Source organism: Scyliorhinus torazame, chromosome 11 (assembly GCF_047496885.1).
Source record: "Scyliorhinus torazame isolate Kashiwa2021f chromosome 11, sScyTor2.1, whole genome shotgun sequence".
Taxonomy (NCBI): domain Eukaryota; kingdom Metazoa; phylum Chordata; class Chondrichthyes; order Carcharhiniformes; family Scyliorhinidae; genus Scyliorhinus; species Scyliorhinus torazame.
The window spans coordinates 139,432,995-139,452,878 of NC_092717.1; the positions used below are offsets into that span (position 1 = coordinate 139,432,995).

A 19,884-nucleotide genomic window follows, 5' to 3' on the forward strand; every position below is an offset into this window, starting at 1 on the left:
AGAAAAAAAATCCTACAACATTAACGAAGGTGAACTGGGTGGCCAAAAACAGTCTGCCCTGCCATGTCCTGGTTCCTCAACTCTCAATGTCAACTTTGCAGGGGAGGGCAAAGAAAACACTTCGAAGGCACTCTGAAGCCCTCCTTGAAATGCAACAGCATTAACATTGACAGGGAGAACTTTGCGACCATTTGTTCAAAATAGCGGCAAGTTGCCTATGAAGCTGCATCACACTTTTGTGTGACAACGTCTTTTGATGAGACAGAACAGTGGCAAAGAAGGAAAGAAAGCAAATCCTGCATTCTGGATCCCACTGCATGGTGGGACATCCTGCCCCATGTGCCTGAAGATCTGTGGATTGAGTTTCAACCTGCTCAGTCATGTGATGACCCACATGAAAAACCCGCAACCCCGAATGGAGGTGATCCTTGAATCAAGGGACAGCCAATGGTAACAACAGTTGTAGAAGCAGATAAGAGTTACAATACTGCCTTCAACCACTGTTATTCTGTGAAACATGCACAGGTCATTCCACTGACATAGAACCACTGACATGAAACCAAGCTTATTAAATTAAGTCAAAATATTAGTTTCTGCTCAAAGACAGCTGTAAAAGAAATAATATAAATAACAGTTGCAAAAGAAATAATATCCAATTGCCATGCTGGTCAGGTTACAAAATAATATTATGGATAATGAAACATTTTGTTTACACCAAATACCAAAGTTAGAAACTCATTGATCAGGTACTGAATGTGAAGAGCAAACAGGAAAGTATACCCAAACTTGCATTAATATTTTTATTGTTTCTTAAATATCAACATGTTAAAACTATGCTACAAACTCAAACTAAATTCAAACGTTGAAATCTGAATAAAAACAGAAAACGTTGGAAACACCAGTCAGTCAAGGAGTTTGCAATCTGAATTTTGGAGTGATAACGATGGTGAAACTGGCAGCAGTCACTGTCATTACACTGAAATTGATAGCAACTTCTGCAATCTACTCATGCAGTTAAATTGTTGTTAGTGATTCCCAATCTGCCACAAGATGTTGAAATCCTCACAAATAGAAATCAATAAACTTCCCCTTTTTTGATATGAAAATCCTTTAAAAAGCGGAGACTTGTTGAATGAGGTGTAAAGTAAAAGTTTTTAAATAGCATGGCGGTTGTGTGTTACATGCTTGTTATAGTCCAAAGTTATGGAAAGTAATGGTAAAAGCTACAATGTGTTATTACATGGCTGACAAAGAATCTCTCCTGCTCCTACTACCCGTCATTGGCATGTGTAGGAAGGATTTGCAGATTAATTCTTAACCTGTTTGGCTATCCAGCCCTAAGGTGGGACTTGAACCCAAAGCATCTGACTCAGAGGCAAAGATGCTATTCCAATGTGCCACATGACTTCCCTGTAACATACTAGGTCATAATTACTGAACCTATCTGGCCCTCAAAACTAGTTTCATATTTGTGGACAATGGTCTCAGCTGCATGGCGCCGTCAGAAGTAAAATAACATCAGGAAAGGTGAACCAAAGTTCGCCAGATCTTTGCAGGTTGCTTTCTTACACAGCAGTCAATTATGCCAAGTGTGAAATTAGGGTTAATGTTTCAGACCAATGACCTCATTAGTATCACAACATTTCAAGTTGAATCAATCTCCATGGAAGTTGCCTGGCCTGCCGAGTATTTCCAGCATTTTCTATTTTGATTTCAAATTTCCAGAATCTGCAGTATTAGGTTTTTTGCTGTTAAATATAAATGGCTGAACATCTCCCATCAGCTTTCCTTCAGACCAAGTTCCTGCATTCCAAAATTGAAGGAAATCTTGTATATATTATTGGTTTGATTGATCAAGTTAATCTTGATAATCTCCCCAAGGTTTCTATGCTTCACAGTAAATCTCAGGCAGGAGCCAGAGACTTTGCCCTCATTTAACTATCTCATTCTATTATCCTTATCACTTGACCAGAAATTTTATTTATTCAAATACTGCCTCTGTGGCCCATCCTCCCAGGAATTCTATGCGCGAGATACTGCCTAAAGTTTGCTCCATAAACATCAAAACAAGTCATTTTGTTTGTTATCCCTCGATTCCCTTGGAATCTTTCAAATATATATTGCAAAAGTGTTTGTCATTTATTTTAATATTCCTCATTTTTCTACCTTTAAAGGAGGTTAAGGAGCCATATTGTTTTTAATATTCATTCCAGTCCAAGCTTAAGGAATAAAGCAAAGTGTTAATCAGTCCTTCATTCTAAAACCTCCCCGATAGGAGTTGAGTTCCAATGTGGCCATTTTGGAATCTAAAGGCAGACGAGTCAACCAGAGGCAATACGGTTCCTGCCCTTGCAGTGCCCATAAATCTGCATGGAACATGTAATTTACAGTAGAATTCCAGGTTACATCTTCTGTCCCTTGCCTATGGATGCCAAATCTAGTAACATCTCGCTGCCTCCCAAGCTAAAATCAGCTTAAGACTCACGTGTCTTATCCTGTAATATTCATACTTGTATTTTTTCATAAGAATACCTCTCATTGCACGTCTGCCTTTTGTTCAACATTGCCTACATCAACCATCTGTACAGTCTCTGCTCGTGTTTTAACAGCTTTACAAGAGTGGTGCTTTGTCTTCTGTTGGAATTAAAATATGTCAAGAGTCTGTAACTCAAGCCAACTCTACAATGAGAAACGATTTAGGTACACACACTTCTCAATCCCTATTTGGTATCAAAATGACAAACACTGGAGTATATGGACAGCTAAAGTAGGATACATGAAGGCAAATTAGTGCAACATGGGTACTCTATTAAAACGGACTTGAGCATTGTCAGGGCAGAGTAAAAGAGATTATCTAGATCCTTCAGGTGCTGAAACAGGAGAAGTTATAATGGGGAATATGGAGATTGCAGAGACATTATGCAAACGCTTGTTTTGTCTCCTAACATGAAGACAAGATACAAAACTGGACATAACAAGGAACCAAGGTGAAAATGAAGGATGTCTGTGCCAGCTGTGAAAGTGACTGCTACTCAAGAATTAGCCTCTACAACCTCAACAGATGAGGTTCAATACAGAAGTGGCACCTTCCACTGTCATTCGGGATGGACAGATGCCAATGACAAGTAGTAGGTTGGTATAGAGGGATTAACAGGAGTAAAAGCCAAAAATCCCCTGGACCTGATGGCCTACACCCTAAGATTTTAAGAGGTGGCCACAGATGATGGATGAATTTGTTTTTACTTCCAGAATTCCCTACATTCTAGAACAGCGGTGGGAGTCGCCAACATCAATCACAATAAACAATTTATATTACACTTTTGATCTAACAAAACGTCCCAACACACTGAACCATTAGATAACAATGCCAAAAACATGGCCAAGGAGGTAGGTTTTAAGGAGTGTCTTCGGAGGAAAATAAGATGGAAAGATGTGGGAAAGGGAATTCCACATCGTAGGGCAACATATTGATTAAAATCAGGGATGCTCAAAAGGAAGAGTTGTGGGTTGAAAGAGATTAAATGTAGAGAAAGTCAAGGGCTATGGAGGAATTTGAAAGTAAGGATGTGAATTTTTAAATCATTTTTAAAAAAATTTGGAGTACCCAATTAATTTGTTTCCAATTAAGGGGCAATTTTAACGTGGCTAATCCACCTACCCTGCACGTCTTTGGGTTGTGGGGGCGAAGCCCACACAAACACAGGGAGAATGTGCTAACTCCACACGGACAGTGACCCAGAGCCGGGATCGAACCTGGGACCCTAGTGCAGTGATGCAGCAGTGCTAACCACTATGCCACCGTGCTGCCCAGTGAATTTTGAAATCATGACATCAATCCAAGGTTCCAGTGAATTTAAAAGGTAAAAATATAATCCTGCAATTAAACTATCGGCAGTGACATCCTTCCATCTATGTATGACGGCTATGCAAATCCATTAGGGACGGGAGTAGCTTCATAGCCACCATTTTCTTGATGCTTATGGCAAGGAAGAACAGGTTACAGGTATGGGAGAGACAATCTTAGAGTCTCTGTAGCTGACTTTCCATGTGGACAAATAACACATCATCAGTAGCGTAGAAGAGCTTGCTGATCAAATTATGCTGTATGTTTCTTTGCTCTCAGTTTGGACAGATTGTAGCTTTCTGGCCTAATATGCATGTAAACCCCTTCCTTATCTGCAGGGAAGGCAAGGGTCAGGAGCATAGAGAATACCGAAGTGTGGGCTAGGACAGAGCCTTGTTCCACTCCATTCTTCACCCTGAAATGATGCTGTCAAAATGTACAGCACATGAAAAATGCCAATGAGACAGAAACTTTGGTGGATAGGCAATTCCCCCCCTAAATTTGGAGTCCTCACTGATGGCATTGAATGCTTTAATGAGTTCCACAAAAGGTAATGATGTATATCTTGCTCCTCACACTTCCTTGTAGCTGGTGTATAGAGATCACGATGTTCTTTGTGGAACTGCTAGCACATAATCTGCACTGTACTCTTCTGGATACACTCAGATTCAAGTAGTTGGAGACTTTTAAGCATAAACTAAGTGAAAACCTTCCCAGTGACACAACGGCATGAGGTGCCCTTGTAGTTGTTGCAATCGCCTATGTTAAGTTAGTTTTTGTGTAATGTGGTGATTGTGTTACGCATGTCCTGTGGAATCTAACCTATGGAGAAGCAAGAGGTCATGAAGGCGTGGCTTTAAATGGGACTTTCCTTGCAACAGTAGTTTAGCTGGAATTTCATCCTTGCAGAGTGCCTTCCTGTTGCCAAGGAATCAATGGCCTGTTCAAGCTCAAGTGATGAGAGTTCTTCATCTAACACGACCATGCCAGCAAGTGATGGGAGAGCATCAAGCAGACTGGACGATGCCAATCTCACAGGTGTACAGCTCACAGTAAAGTGTAATGCAGTGGTACATCGGTTTACTTCTGTAGGGGAGTACGTCACTATCTGCCAATTTCAGGAGTGTAACGTTGATGATGGTAGGACGCAGTGCCTTCTTGATCCTATTCCGTTGTCACAGGCAGTTTGTACCTCTTGACACAAGTTGATGCAATGTTTATTTGTGCAATATTTCTCTACCTTCTGCACATTGTCTTGGTTACTTTCAAGTTGGTGTTCTAGCTGTTGGGTATTGTGCATCATATAGGTTTTGTTTTAATGACAGATATGATATGGTGGTATAAAAATTTGCACTTAATTTATTATGCTGACATGTGAATCAAGGTAACTACCAACATGACTCATACTAGGTAAACAGATTAAAACGTCAATTAATAGAAATAAACAATCTGCAACCTAGGTGGCTACCAAAAAATCCAGAAAGGGTTGCAAAGAGCTTCAGTCAAGGAGGCAAAAGGGGAAAAGGACCCATGACAGAGCACCCGCCCCTCTCTGATGTCTCGGATTTAAATGGAAAAAAGGGTTGCGATTTTGAATAAGCATACCAAATATTGTCCAGACTCATAGCTGTAACAGTTACCAAAAGAGAAAATGCTGGAAAATCTCAGCAGATCTGGCAGCATCTGTAGGGAGAGAAAAGAACTAATGTTTCGAGCTCAAATGACCCTTGGTCAAAGCTGAACAGTTACATCAGCTTCTACTAACTTTAAAATTTTAAGATTTGAGTTTATTTTAAATTAAAGTATTATTTCCAAAGATTGGACAATTCCTGCAAAATGAGGTGTACCACAAAAACTTGCCCAGTTTGGTACCAATTAGCAATGTCAACCCAGGACCACAAAAATGGGAAGAGATTTATGAAAGAGGTCAAATTGAGAAGGACCTCGTTACTTTGACATAACTTTCTTGGTTAGGCTCACACAAAGGATGACAACTGAGGCTGATAACAAAGTAAATAGCACCCAAAGAACCAATATCAGTGAAGGGACTGGAGACACAAAATCCTCTATTATTGATTATTAGCTTTTAGTATTATATTTGCCCAACTAGAAAGTGAAAATGCCAAAAGTTCAATGGCTTTTATTTTATAATATTGGGCAGCCATGGAACCATAAATTTCAAGAATTTCTGCTGCATAAAATGTTACTACGAATTGGAAATAATTTTATGGAAGAAACAGACTGACGCACTAAGAAAGCTTGTGAGCTGAAAAGTGAGCCTTTTCTCCAGACAGGCAACAGCATCGACTGTAGGCTTCCTCTCCAACTGAGTTTATGCAATCTCAGTAGAAGGCTGCGTCAAATTATAATTGATAGCACCAACAGGAGTTCCCTTTCCTATTCCAAGTTCCTAACCTCAGCTGCATTGCCATGTAGAGTCACTGATCAATATAGAAAACAAATAGGAGAATCGTTATCCAACTTCTCCCATTTCTCTAAACAATCAAACAGCATCACACACAGCAGTCTCCAAAAAGTCACAACCATAGAAGTCAATTGTGCAGACAAAAAGGGCAGCATGGTGGCGCAGTGTTTAGACTGCTGCCTCACGGCGTCGAGGTCCCAGGTTCGATCCTGGCTCTGGGTCACTGTCCGTGTGGAGTTTGCACATTCTCCTAGTGTTTGCGTGGGTTTCACCCGCACAACCCAAAGATGTGCAGGGTAGATGGATTGGCCATGCTAAATTGCCCCTTAAGTGGAAAAAATGAATTAGTTACTCTAATTTTTTTTATTTATTTATTTTTTAAATTGTGCAGGCAAATTACAGGGTGGAAACAGGCTGGCAAATCAGAATGGATGCTACCTCATCACTACATTACCTTCCAAAAATATCACCCACATGCCAAAAATATTAATGCTTTCAGCTATCACTGCTTCATTAATTTATGAACAAATTGCATTGGATAATTTTCTTTTTAAAAGAACTACCCACCCAATTGACCAAACACTCCATTTTTAAACAAAGATGAAAACACAACATATAGCACAACGGATATCCACTTAATTCTGAAGACAAGTGAGCCATCCCAAATGGTTTCTGTAAAACTGGCATTATCCAGGTAATGGCTATTTATTTCAGGTGACCCAGTACATCAGTATACAAATAATTCTTTAATATCTAAAATCACAAAAATGACAGAAATTCATTTACATGGCACCTTTCGCGTAACAAACTTTCAAAAGGATTTTGCGGGAGATCAGAAAACAAGTAAATTGGAGGAAAGTACAAGAGAGGAAACACTTTGTTCCGTCAAGAAAGTAAAATTTTCAAAATGATACTTTAAATTGGGGCGGAAAAAAGTGGTAAGACAAGGGTTTAAGAGTTGCAGCTGCTCTTTACTGATTCAAATTTCTCACTTTAGCAATATCCTTTAATACTCACTTTGAATGTAGCTATATTATTTTTAATAACCTCCATCATGCTGCTCAATGGTTTTGAGAGCTTGGAATTTACAAACAAAGTTTAAACTATGTCAATTCCCTCCATTTTTAACCTCTCAATCAGATCACCTTTTAACCTAATTTGTAGGGAATATAACCAAGGTTCACCAAGTCTTGCATAGTCATTGCCACTGTTTGGTAACTGCTATCTCCTGGTCCTAATTATCTTGCTTAACTCATTGCCTACCCCCGTGATTAATATTTTCCTTTCTCTCCATGTTATTGCTTCTGTATTTATTTTTTTCTTTTTCCCTTTGCAATACTTTACCTACAAGTCTATCAGCACTCATTTGGTTCAGAATTGTTCAATTTACAAAACTTGCATTCACCCAGAACTCAGGCCAATGATGCAAGAACATGAACTCTCCACAATATCTCAAGCCAGAATTTAATGCATCAATGCAGGCCTCGGAGAACATAAATCAGCACAGGAGTAGACACGCCCCTCGGCCTATTCCATATTCAATACAATTATGGCTGCTCCTCAGTCTCAACTACACTTTGCCGTTTGATCGTTATATACCTCGATTCCCTTATAAACCAAAAATCTGTCTCAGTCGTAAATATATTTACGGTCTTAAACGTATTCACCAATGGAGCATCCACAATCACTGGGGTAGAGAATTGGGGAAGATTCACAGTCCTTTGAATGAGATATTTCTCATCGGAGTCCTAAATGATTGATCTCTTTTCAAGGGGTTGCCTCAGTGTTCTAGATTCCCAAACCAGAATAAGCCTCGTGTCTACTCTGTCAAGCTCTTCAAAATCTACTGTGTTTCAATGAAATTGCCTCATTCTTTCAAACTCTCGAGCCCTCCAGAGCAGAGGCCCAATTTACTCAGTCTCCGATCACAGAATAACCTCTTATCCCAGGAACCAAGCTAGTGAATGTCTGCTCCACTGCATCCAATGAAAGTATATCCTTTCTTCAATATGCAGACACCTGTGCACAGTATTTCCAAGAGTTGTCTCACCAAAATCCTGCACAATTGTAGCAAAACTTTCTTATTCATGCATTCCAATCCACTTGCAATAAAGGACAACATACAATTTTCTTTCCGAATTAGTTGCCATATCTGAATGCTAACTTTGTGTTCCTTGTACGAATACACCCAAGTCCTTTTGAACACAAGAGCATAGGAACTTGGAGAAGGAATCTGCCATTCGGCCACTTGAGCCTGTTCCATCCTACAAAATGATCACGGCTGATCCAATTGTGGCCTTAATTCCACTGTCCTGCCAGCTCCCATAACTATGAACTCACTAGGAGATTAAAAAAAAGAAGAAAAAAGAAAGAAAAAAAAAGAAAAAAAAAAAAAAAAAAAAAAATCGGTCTAACTTAGCCTTGAGTATGTTCATTGACCCAAACTTCCCCTGTCCCCTGGGATATAGAATTCCAAAGTTTTACATCTCTCAGAGGAAACTCCTCTTCATCTCTTAAATGGGAAATCCATTATTTTGAAACTGCATCCATTGTTCTAGATTTCACCTGAATGGGGAAAACATCCTCTGTGAAACCCCCCCTCAGAATCTTTTATGTTTCAATAAGATCACCTTTCATTCCTCTAAACACTAGAGTATAGACCTGCTCAACCTTTTCTTCTTCCCAGGAATCAACCCATTGAAACTTCTCCGAACTGCCTCCAATGCAAGTATACCCTCCTTAAATAGGACCAGAACAGCACGCAGTACTCTTAGTTATGGTCTCATTAATGTCCTATACAGTTGCAGAGCAACGTGCTTACTTTTATACTCCACTCCACCTTGCAATAAAGGCAATGTCGATGTTATAAGTTTCACAGAATAAAAAATATTCTGTTCTTTTATTCTTTCCAGCAAGTGAATATCTCACTTGCTCACATTTTATTCCATCTGCCATTTTGTTATGTACTCACTTGCGTCTCTATCTCTTTGTACCCTTCTCAGTACAAAGCTCCTGGCAAAATGTTCAGAACATGACCTGGTCATCACAAACATCCTGTTCCACCAGAAGACCTCATGGCAACAGCCATGCTCCAAGCACTGGCACCTAATAGACTATATCATAGTCTGGGCAAGGGACCGCCACAACCGGAACCATCGACTGCTGGACTGACCACCGGTTAATCCGCTTTATCATCTACATCACTCTGGCCCCAAACTGACACAGGCAGAAGAAACCCTGCCGCAGGAAATTCAATGTCACTGAACTCAAAGACCCCGAGGAAAAGAACTACTCAGCCAGCGCCTCACAGCTAACCTAGCGACGACCAACGAGCCAAAGCTGCAGAACGTCCGCCTTAAAAGCCACAATAGTCAGCACCTGTGAGCACAGGGGGTTCCTGAGCTGGCGACTCCACCAAAACTCGAGTGAGGGGAAACAAGTCTACAGGCAACTGAAGCCTGAGGTAGCAACAAAGAACCCACGACCTAAAGAACAGATGGTGGGTGGAAAGAGCGCGGGTGACTCAGCAATTCGCCAACAACCACGATGCACACGGCTTCTTCAACACAATCAACACCATCTATGGTCCGAGTATCCAGGGATCCACCCCAGTGAGAGCCAAAAACTAAGAGAGGCACTCAAAGACAGACGGACATTCAATGCCTGCTGGAGGGGGCACTACGAGGACTTCCCCAACCAAGACACAGCCTTCGACACAAGTGTCCTTGACACCATCTCGCAACACGCTACCATCTCAGTACAACTCCAGCTTGCCGTGAGGCCGAAAAAGATACCCGACAGCTGAAGAACAAGAGCTCTGACGCAGAAGGAATCTCCACAGAAGTACTAAAATGTGACGGGTGATGCACTCTCCACAAGAATCCACAACACCATTGTCTGGAAGGAAGAGGGCATGCTCGGTGATCTCAGAGATGTCTTAATATTAACCATCTTCAAGAAAGGGGCAGGTCAGATTGCAGAAATTAGAGGAATATCCCTACTCTCCGCCACGGGAAAGGTCATCGCGAGAATACTCCTCAACCACCTCCAAGTCGCTGAAGAGCTCTTCCCCGAGTTTCAGTGCGGCTTCCGCCCATCAAGGGGCTCAATGGGCATGATTTCAGTGCATAACAAAACCAGGAAAAGTGTAGGGAGCAGCATCAACCTCTCTACATGGCCTTCTTTGATCTCGCAACTGTCTTCGACTCTGTCAACGCTGAGGGATTGTGGAGCATTCTCCTCAAATCCGGCTGCCTGCAGAAATTTGTGACCATTCTCCGCCTGCTCCACGATGACAAACATGCAAGCTGTATTTCTTACCAACGGAACCACCACAGACCCAATATGTGCGCAAACAGGGCTGCGTCATCGCACCAACGTTCTTCTCCATGTTCCTTGCAACAACAATCCACCCAGTCACCCTGAAGCACTCCGAAGATCCCCACTGGAATGGAGCTAACCTACCAGACAAACAGGAAACTGTACAACCTCTTGACACCGCCAGGCCACAACCAAGACCACCCCAACCTCGGTCATCAAGCTGAGGCATGCAGACGATGCGTGTGTGTGTGTGCATACACACACACACACAAAGGCTGAGCTATAAATCGTCGTCGCCGCATTCACTGAGGCATATGGGAGGGTGGCCCTCAGACTAAACATCCAAAAAACAAAGGTTCTTTCCCTGCCCGCTCCTGCCACACAAAACTGCCCCCCAATCATGAAGATCCAGGGTGAGCCCTTGGACAATGTGGATCATTTCCCATGCCTCTGGAGCCTCGTCTAGGTACAAGCAGACATTGAACCGAATGAGCCAGCCGAGGAACAGAGTATTCGCAGACTGAGACCTCAAACCCAGCACCAAGCTTATGGTCTACAAAGCAGCCGCGGACCCTGCCCTCCCCATCAGAAACATGGACAAATTACAGCAGACACCTCTAATCCGCAGTATGGCAGCACAGTGCTTAGCACTGTTGTTTGACATCACCAGGATCCCAGATTCGATTCCCGGCTTGGGTCACTGTCTGTGCGGAGTCTGCATGGGTTGCCTCCAGGTGGCCCGGTTTCCTCCCACAAGTCCCAAAAGATATGCTTGTTAGATGAATTGGACATTCTGAATTCTCCTTCTGTGTGCCCGAACAGGCGCCGGGATGTGGCGACTGAAATTCGGTAGCGCAAGCCCCCCTCCCCCCGATTCCGCTCGAGCATCACCTTCTTCACTCGCGGGGACTTACCCGCCCACACAAAGCCCAGGATGATTTTATTAACCCTCTTAAAAAAGGACCGTGGGATGAAAATTGGGAGACATTGAAATACAAATAAAAATCTCAGTAGGACCGTCATTTTGACCGTCTGCACTCTCCCAGCTAACGACAGCGGGAGCGCATCCCATCTCCGAAACTCGCCCCTCATCTGTTCAACCAACCGGGACAAGTTCAACTTGCGTAACCGGCCCCAGTCGCGCGCCACTTGTATCCCCAAGTACCTGAAACTGTCCCCTACTAATCTCAATGGCAGATCCCTCAGTTGACCCCTTGCCTGGACTACAAACATCTCACTCTTTGTCATATTCAGTTTATACCCCGAAAACCAGCCAAATTCCCCCAAAATCGCCATAATTTCACCCATCACTGCCCCTGGATCTGATACGTATAAGAGCAGGTTTGTGCGCGTACGAGACCCTATGTTCCACCCCATCCCCCGGTTATCTTGTGTTTTAACCGTTGGAAATCCAAGTAGACAACATCTACTGGTTCCCCTTTATCTAGCCTACAAGTTACATCCTCCAAAATTCTAATGCCAGTTTCTTTTCATAAAACCATGTTGGAGGTTCTGATCATACTGTGATTTTATAAGTACATTATAATACATTTTAGAATACTAGATTTCAGTAATTTCCCAACAACTGAGGCCTAACTGACCTTTTTTTTTATTTATTTGTTCATGGGATGTGGGAATCACTGGGACAGCATTTGTTGCCCACCCATGAGGGCATTTAAGAGTCAACCACATTGCTGTGGATCTGGAGCCACATGTAGGCCAGACCAGAAAAGGACGACAGACTTCCTTCCCTAAAAGGACATTAGTGAACCAGATGGGTTTTCATGACAACCAACAATGGTTTCAAGGTCATCCAGATTTTTATTGAATTCAAATTTCACCTTCTGCCATGGCGGACTCGAATCCGAGACCCCAGAACATGGTTCTGGGTCTCAGGAGTACTAGTCCAGTGATAATACTACACCACTCCCCACTGTAGTTCCTCATCTCTCTCCCTCTTTCTTGAATGGTGGTGTTACATTTGCTAACTTGCAACCCACTGAGACCAGATAACCGGTCCAACAGAAGTGTAATTTTAAGATTAAAACGGTTAGGGTCCAGGGTGGCAGTGGTTAGCACTACTACCTCACAGCGCCAAGGACCCAGGTTCCATCCCAGTCCTGGGTCACTATCCATGTGGAGTCTGCACATTCTTCCCGTGCCAGCCTGGGTCTCACCCCCACAACCCAAAGATGTGCAGTGTAGGTGAATTGGCCAAATTAAATTGTCCCTTAATTGAAAAAAAGAATTGTGTACTCTAAATGTATGAAGAAAAAGAACTGTTAAGGTCCTGCATTCTATTTAAAGCACCAAACTACTCTACGTATTATAATTCATACTCAAATTCTCAACCTGCCTTTTCAAAATCACTTTCCTCCTGTGATATTGACATATACATCTTTTTTTCTAACTTCGCAACTTTCTTATCCTGCACCTTAAGCATCAATATAAAACATACTGTCCCAGTTTCATGATTTCTTCTTCACTTCTACAAAAAAGTAAATTTGGGCTGGTGTTTTGGGTTGTCAATGTGGAAGGACACTAGGCTCCGAAGATGAGAAAAAAAGCTTAAATGTATATTTGTATAATTGGCCATCATTGCTTTGCAGCTCAACCAATGAAAAGGGCAAAACAGTATAAAGCTTCTTCACACAATATGCTTCATACTATCTGGCAACCCATACCTCTGGTTCATGCATCTGCCACTATTAGAATAAAGCCTACAATCAGCAATTTTAGTGAGTTACAAAATACACTATTTTAATGCAAATCAATTAACATTTCATCTGAATTCTCTGACTAAAATACTAAGATCACAGTCTAGCAATAACTATTTCAGAAACCTTTAACAAAAAAAAATTAAACTCAAGAATTTACACCAACTGATGACAGAAGAAAATGGCATCATCTGGGTGTGGCAAGTGCCACTATGACGATCAGTGGTTCAGCAACAGGTGCCACCTCTTAAACCAACTCAACGACACTGAATAACCACTTCATCAGCAAAAGTGCCCATGTGAAACTACAAACGGATTTGATTCGCTGCATGTCCTTCAAATAATCTTTTTGGAAAGATGCACGTGACGGTTTTCAATTATTTGCTGAAACTAATATTCTGAACCCACCATAGGGGTCAAACCTGGGTCTTTTAATAAAATTGCAACCGCTGTTCTCTCCCAAGAGTGACATTGAAGGTTGCCTGCCATTTACCAAACTGTATGAAGCCGACTATGCAAAGAGAGCACATTTTGAAATGTGATAGAAACAGTTGGAGATTAATACGCCAAGCAAATGATTAAAATACACCAAAATTCTTAATTCATTCTAATGTTGAAAGCTCGTTCATCTCCGAGCCTCTATCAAGAAATCTCAACACGCTGGTAACAAAACGTTCCAACAAAAACGCAGAAAATGAGGACGATTACGACGGCAAATATTCGCTCGCAATCCACCAAACTTCCAACATCTGAAAAATCACATACAACAAAGTTACAAATTTTGAAGCTAAAAGTGTTCGGGCTGCTAAATATAATGCAGCACTTCCTCTTTGCAACAGCTGCATTTGTAAAGTGCGTCGTCGTCGCTGGAGTTTGTAAATAAACTCGATCTCTAACACACCTTGCAGCAGAAAAACCGTCCTATCAAAAGAGTCTGCAGCGCGCGACAGGACGTGAGATTTAACGCGGAAAGCATTTCACAGACTTCTGCGGCCTGAGAGGCTCTGCAGGCCGAACACGCCGCCAAGGCCAAAACACGCAGGGGCTTTCGATTCACGGACACATTGGCTGCTGTGTGTGTTCATTACAAACACATGGAACTGGAGAAGCCTCCCCTCTGCCCACATTTTCAGATCAGATACAAAGAGTCTCTACTGCACCAGCCCAAACACACATCCAACTTCCTTCCGCTGCTGAGTGAGCGGCGGGCCGCGGAAACAGCGCCTCAGGCTGGCCTAGCCTGGCTCCCCAAACACCCTCCGCCCAGGCCGCAGAGCTGACTTGCAGCCTGCCTCCCCATAGCCGACACGGCGCGACCGCCCGGAACCGATCCCCGGCCGCGCTTCCCATATTCCAGCCCCGGTACCCGCCCCGACCCGGGAACCCTGTCCCACCTTCCCTCCCGGACCCGGATATTCCCCCCCTTCCCCGCTCACTCGGCCCCGGGTAGCCGATACACCCCCTTCCCCGCTCACTCGGACCTCGGCAGCCTGTCATCTTGCTCCGACCCAAGGAACCGGCGCCGACTCCGCCGCCCGCGCGTCACTTCCGGCCCGGCGCTCCCACCGTGTGCGCATGTGCAGCCGCTTCGGGCTGCGCCGACGCAGAGCGCTCGGCTGGACAGACAACTCTTCTCACAATTCTCCTACTCTCGCCACTCTTTTGAGATGCACCAACAAAACAGAAGAAAGGAAACAAACTGATGGACAAAGCAAAAAAGGGCTGCTCCTGTTAGGTGCCCGGCCCAAACATAACAAAGATCAACGGAAAAGTAAAAACATTAAATAATAGTGCAATTAAAGGGGTCAATAAAGCATCCCACCCCTGCGGTGTCCACCGGGCACGGAAGTCTCCTGGTCTTGCCATGTCAAATAATGGATTAATAGATATGTTAATGGAACCATCAGGACATTTTTAAAAAAACATTTTATTAGCGTATTTGTAGTTTTTATAATAACAACATTAACAGCAACATAAACATGGTACAAAAACATTTCCATCCCTATCATGTTCTTCGCATCCCGATCAATGAAACAATAGCCTAATCCCCCGCCAGCCCCTAGATTTCTGCCTCTGCTGACATTTTAATTTTCTCCGAGAAAGTCGACGAACAACTGCCACCTCTGGACGAACACTGACATTGACCCTCTTAGGGCGAACTTTATTTTCTCAAGACTGAGAAATACAGCCATGTCACTAACCCAGGTCTCTAATTTTGGGAGCTTCGGTTCCTCCATATTAACAGTATCTGTCTCCGGGCAACCAGGGAGGCAAAGGGTAAAATGTCAGCCTCTCTCGCCCACTGGACTCGACCGGCTCTTCCCACACTCCAAAGGCACTCTCTCGCCACCTCTGGACTTGGCACCACCCGTGTTTTAAGTATCGTGGATATAGCCTTAACAAAACCCTGCCAAAACCCTCCAAGCTTCGGGCATGCCTAAAACATATGGACATAGTTTGCTGGACCTCCCGCGCACTTCGCACACCTGTCCTCTACCCCAAAGAACTTGCTCATCCGGGCCACCGTCATGTGTGCCTTAAATTGTATCAGGCTAAGCCTGGCACATGATGAGAATGTGTTAACCCTATGTGGACATCTAAAATGGCCACCCGCTAAGGATAATGGGAATTGTGGTCAGGTTGGGACACTGACGATACACAGCCCCTGTGTATTGTGCAGAAGAAACCAGACCTACACAGAGACCTGCACCTGCTACAGGTCAATCACCGATTTCCCCAGGGCAATGGGACACAGATTGAAACATAGCAGCAGTAACAGACTTGGGGGTGCCTATATAGCTTATTTGGGTGTGCCTACTGGCCTTGGACAATAACAACTAGGACTCGCCCAGCTATCAAGGTACCCACCCCTAATTGGCCAGAATCGATTCGGGTGATTGAAGTCCTATTGATCCATTGGATCCCGGGTTGGGACCGCCCAAAAGAGCGCGGAAGATCAGAGGATAAGAACTGCGTGACCAATATTCTGTATCTTTTAGGACCGGCCTCTGTCCCACCAACTGCAGCACATTGATCAGCCAAGTTCAAGGACCCGCGATCGCTACCTGAAGAACGAGTCACAGCCGAGACATACCTGACGACTTCTAGCCGCCACACGTGGGGATTCAGCCAAAGGCCCTGTCTAACCTGCACAGAGCCGGTCACTTGAAAGATAAGTAACGGTAATTTAAGCTGTTAGGTATAGTTTAATGTGTAGCTGTGTGTAGATTATTACGCATAGAACCGAGCCTATGTTTAATAATAAACAATAATTGAACTAATATACTGGTTGTGTGGTCATTTGTCCAATACACGGAACGTACTTGCTTCTTGTGGTTATTAAAGATAAAAGAGCAACACCTGCTTAAGGCATCCGCCCACAGGCCCGCCTCTACCTCTCCCCTTAGTTCCTCTTCCCACTTGCCCTTTAGTTCCTCTATCTGGGTTTCCTCCGACTCCATAAGTTCTTTGTAGATATCTGATACCTTCCCCTCTACCATCCATGTTCTGGAAACTACCCTGTCCTATGTACCCCATGGTGGCAGGAGCGGGAAGGTCAGAACCTGCCTTCTCAGAAAATCCCATACCTGCAGATATCTAAACCCATTCCCTGCTGGCAGTTCAAATTTCACCTCCAAATCCTTCAAGCTAGGGAAGCTCCCATCTAATAATAGATCTCCCATCCTCTCAATTCCTAATCTCTGCCATCTCCAAAACCCTCCATCCAGCCTTCCTGGCACAAACCGATGGTTGTTGTAAATCGGGGCCCAGACCGATGCTCCCTCCACTCTCCTATATTTGCTCCACTGCCCCCAGACTCTCAGAGCCGCAACTACCACTGGGCTTGTGGACCACCGGGCTGGCAAGAACGGCAGAAGTGCCGTTATCAGTGCCCCCAAACTTGTGTTCTTACACGATGCCGCCTCTACTTGCTCCCACACCGACCCCATCACCCCCACTACCCACTTCCTAATCACGGCTATATTAGCCGCCCAGTAGTAGTTACAAAGGTTCAGCAGTGCCAACCCACCCTCCCCCAACTACGCTCCAACAACATTTTCTTCACTCGCGGGGTTTTACTGTTGCTAACTTTGCCTTAGTTCAATTGCTCTGTTTTATTACCTTTGCTCTTGAGTCGCCAGGTATCTTTATGATACCGCCACATGGTTCAAGTCCGAGCAATGATCAATAATCCAATACGCCGATTAGTAAGATTCAAATCAAAGCACATTTATTATACACAGTAATCACTACTCATGCACAAATTCTACGCCTAAGCTACTTCTACAACTAACAGGCCTATACTTAACTTGGAACTGGCCAACCAGGTCAGGGAAACAAATGGCCTTTCTTTCGGGTTCTGAGCTTGCGGGATTCGAAGTTGATACAGATTGGTAGCTAGGAGTGCCTATCTCGTAGCTAGCGTTGAATTAAACTTACGATTCGATCTTCACTACTCCGGTCACGGTCAATGTTGTTTCGTTGTTGCTGGATGACCCGGGCAGGACGAAGAGCTCAAAGAGGTGGAGAGGAAGAGAAAAGAGCGATTTGAACTTGGGGCTCAATTCATATAGTCCCCAGGGGCTTCCCGCCTTTCGGGGCTGACCCTGTACCTGGTCCCAAGTGATTGGACTTTGTCCCAATCGCTTGGTTCGATTTTCTCCAATGCTGGAGCGGTTCCCTGATCGATGGACGGTCTTGAGGTGCTTGTTCACCTCCTTTTGTGTAGGCTTCTGCTGGCGCCGAAGAGTCTGGTTTTGCTTTGTGTGTCTAAATGTTGCTTATTGTTCCCAGGGATTGCTCATTAGTATGCAGATGGTTGTTGTTTTATTATGCTGATGGTTGCTGGTATCGATAGTGTCTGGCCTTTCCAGAGGTAAATACACAGCCAACCTGCAGCTGCTCGTTTTTGTCTTGTTGGCTGACTTTCCCATCAGCCTTTGCCGTTCGCCATTTTAAATCGGGAGTTGGCCATTTTAAGTGGCTACATTACCCGCCCACCCAAAGCTCAAAATCACCTTATTCACCCATTTAAAAAAGGCCCTCAGGATAAAAATGGGGAGACACTGAAAGACAAATAGAAATCTGAGGAGGACCGTCATTTTCATGGTCTGTACCCTCCTCACCAGTAGCCCATGGCGCCAGACATCCTATCTTCCCATTGTTCTCCCTCCTCCCCACGTCTTGGATATACATATTCAAAGAATCACAGTCCCCAGTAAACAAACAGTAGAAAAAATCCCTTCACCCTCCTTCCAATGGAACAGAGTTAACTTACATTCTGAGCAGCTGCTCATACATCTTATCACAATGAAAACCAAAGAAAAAAGGAAGGGGCAAAAAAAAAAAACCCTTGTTACAGAGAGCACTGCAGTTTCAAAACAGCACAGAAGTCATTTTGACTAAATCGCCACCGCAATGCCCTGCCCCAGGGTTCAGAGACCTTAATCCCCTGCTAGCCTTTTGTCCTTGATAAAGTTCATAACTTCGTCCAGTGATTCAAAGTAAAGTTCCTGACCCTCAAACGTGACCCCAAGACGCTCTGGATACAACATCCCAAACTTCACCCTCTTGTTAAATCCAATTCGCCTTCTAGCCAGTTCCACTCCCAGGTCCTGGTAGATGAGCAACTCACAGATCTCCCACACGCAGCTCCGTATCTGCTTGGCCCACCGCAAAATCTGTTCCTTGTCCAGAAACAGGTGCTTTGCACCACCATCGCCCTCAGCGGGTTATTTGCTCGTGGCTTCCTTGCAAGAGCTCTATGCACTCTGTCCACTTAATAATAATATAATAAGGGTTGCCCCAAGGGAATACATTTCGGTACATGCAATCGAGGGCTTTTGCAAGGCAACAGGTGAGGGAATTCCCGCAGCTCCCGACGCAGGAGGTGCAGGATAGAGTGATCTCAGAGACATGGGTGGGGGATGGTAAGGTGTCGGACATATATAGGGAAATGAGGGACGAGGGGGAGGTCATGGTGGATGAGCTGAAGGAGAAATGGGAAGAAGAGCTGGGGGAAGAGATTGAGGAGGGGCTGTGGGCTGATGCCCTACGTAGGGTAAACTCATCGTCCTCGTGTGCCAGGCTAAGCCTGATACAATTCAAGGTGTTACACAGGGCGCATATGACTGGAGCACGGTAGAGGATAGGTGTGCGAGATGCTCGAGAGGCCCAGCGAATCACACCCACATGTTCTGGTTAGAACGGATTAAGTTAGTGTTAAGGGGTTCGGCTCAGGCGTTCACCAGGCGGTGGCAACCGTTCGTCGAGTACCTCACAGAAAGATAGAGGGAATGGAAAAGAAGTAGACAACAGCAGCAACCCAGGGGGGAGGGGGGGGGGGAAGGGGGGGGGGGGGAGGAATCGGACGGACTCTCAGAGATGTTATTGTATATGTATAACATGTATAGGTATTTGTTATAGGTAATTGTATATTGGACTGTTGGATTGTATTTTTGGAGTGTATTTAATTTGGACAAGGCAGTTGCCATTCAGTTTTGCTTTTGTTTTTGTTTATATATTATTTATTTATTTGTTTAAAACTGGCCATTGTTATTTATATTGCTTTATTGTTG

General features: G+C 44.0%; 1 protein-coding gene across 1 annotated transcript in view; it reads right to left on the reverse strand.

The window, feature by feature from the left end:
- The window catches only part of ube2v2 (ubiquitin-conjugating enzyme E2 variant 2), a 31,838-nt gene extending 16,934 nt beyond the window's left edge, over positions 1-14,904 (reverse strand). The window contains exon 1 of the mRNA XM_072467799.1: positions 14,788-14,904. Within this exon, the coding sequence (XP_072323900.1) occupies positions 14,788-14,803 (16 nt within the window). The 5' untranslated portion in view covers positions 14,804-14,904. The remainder of the gene's footprint in view (positions 1-14,787) is intronic.
- Between the last annotated feature and the right edge of the window lie 4,980 nt (positions 14,905-19,884).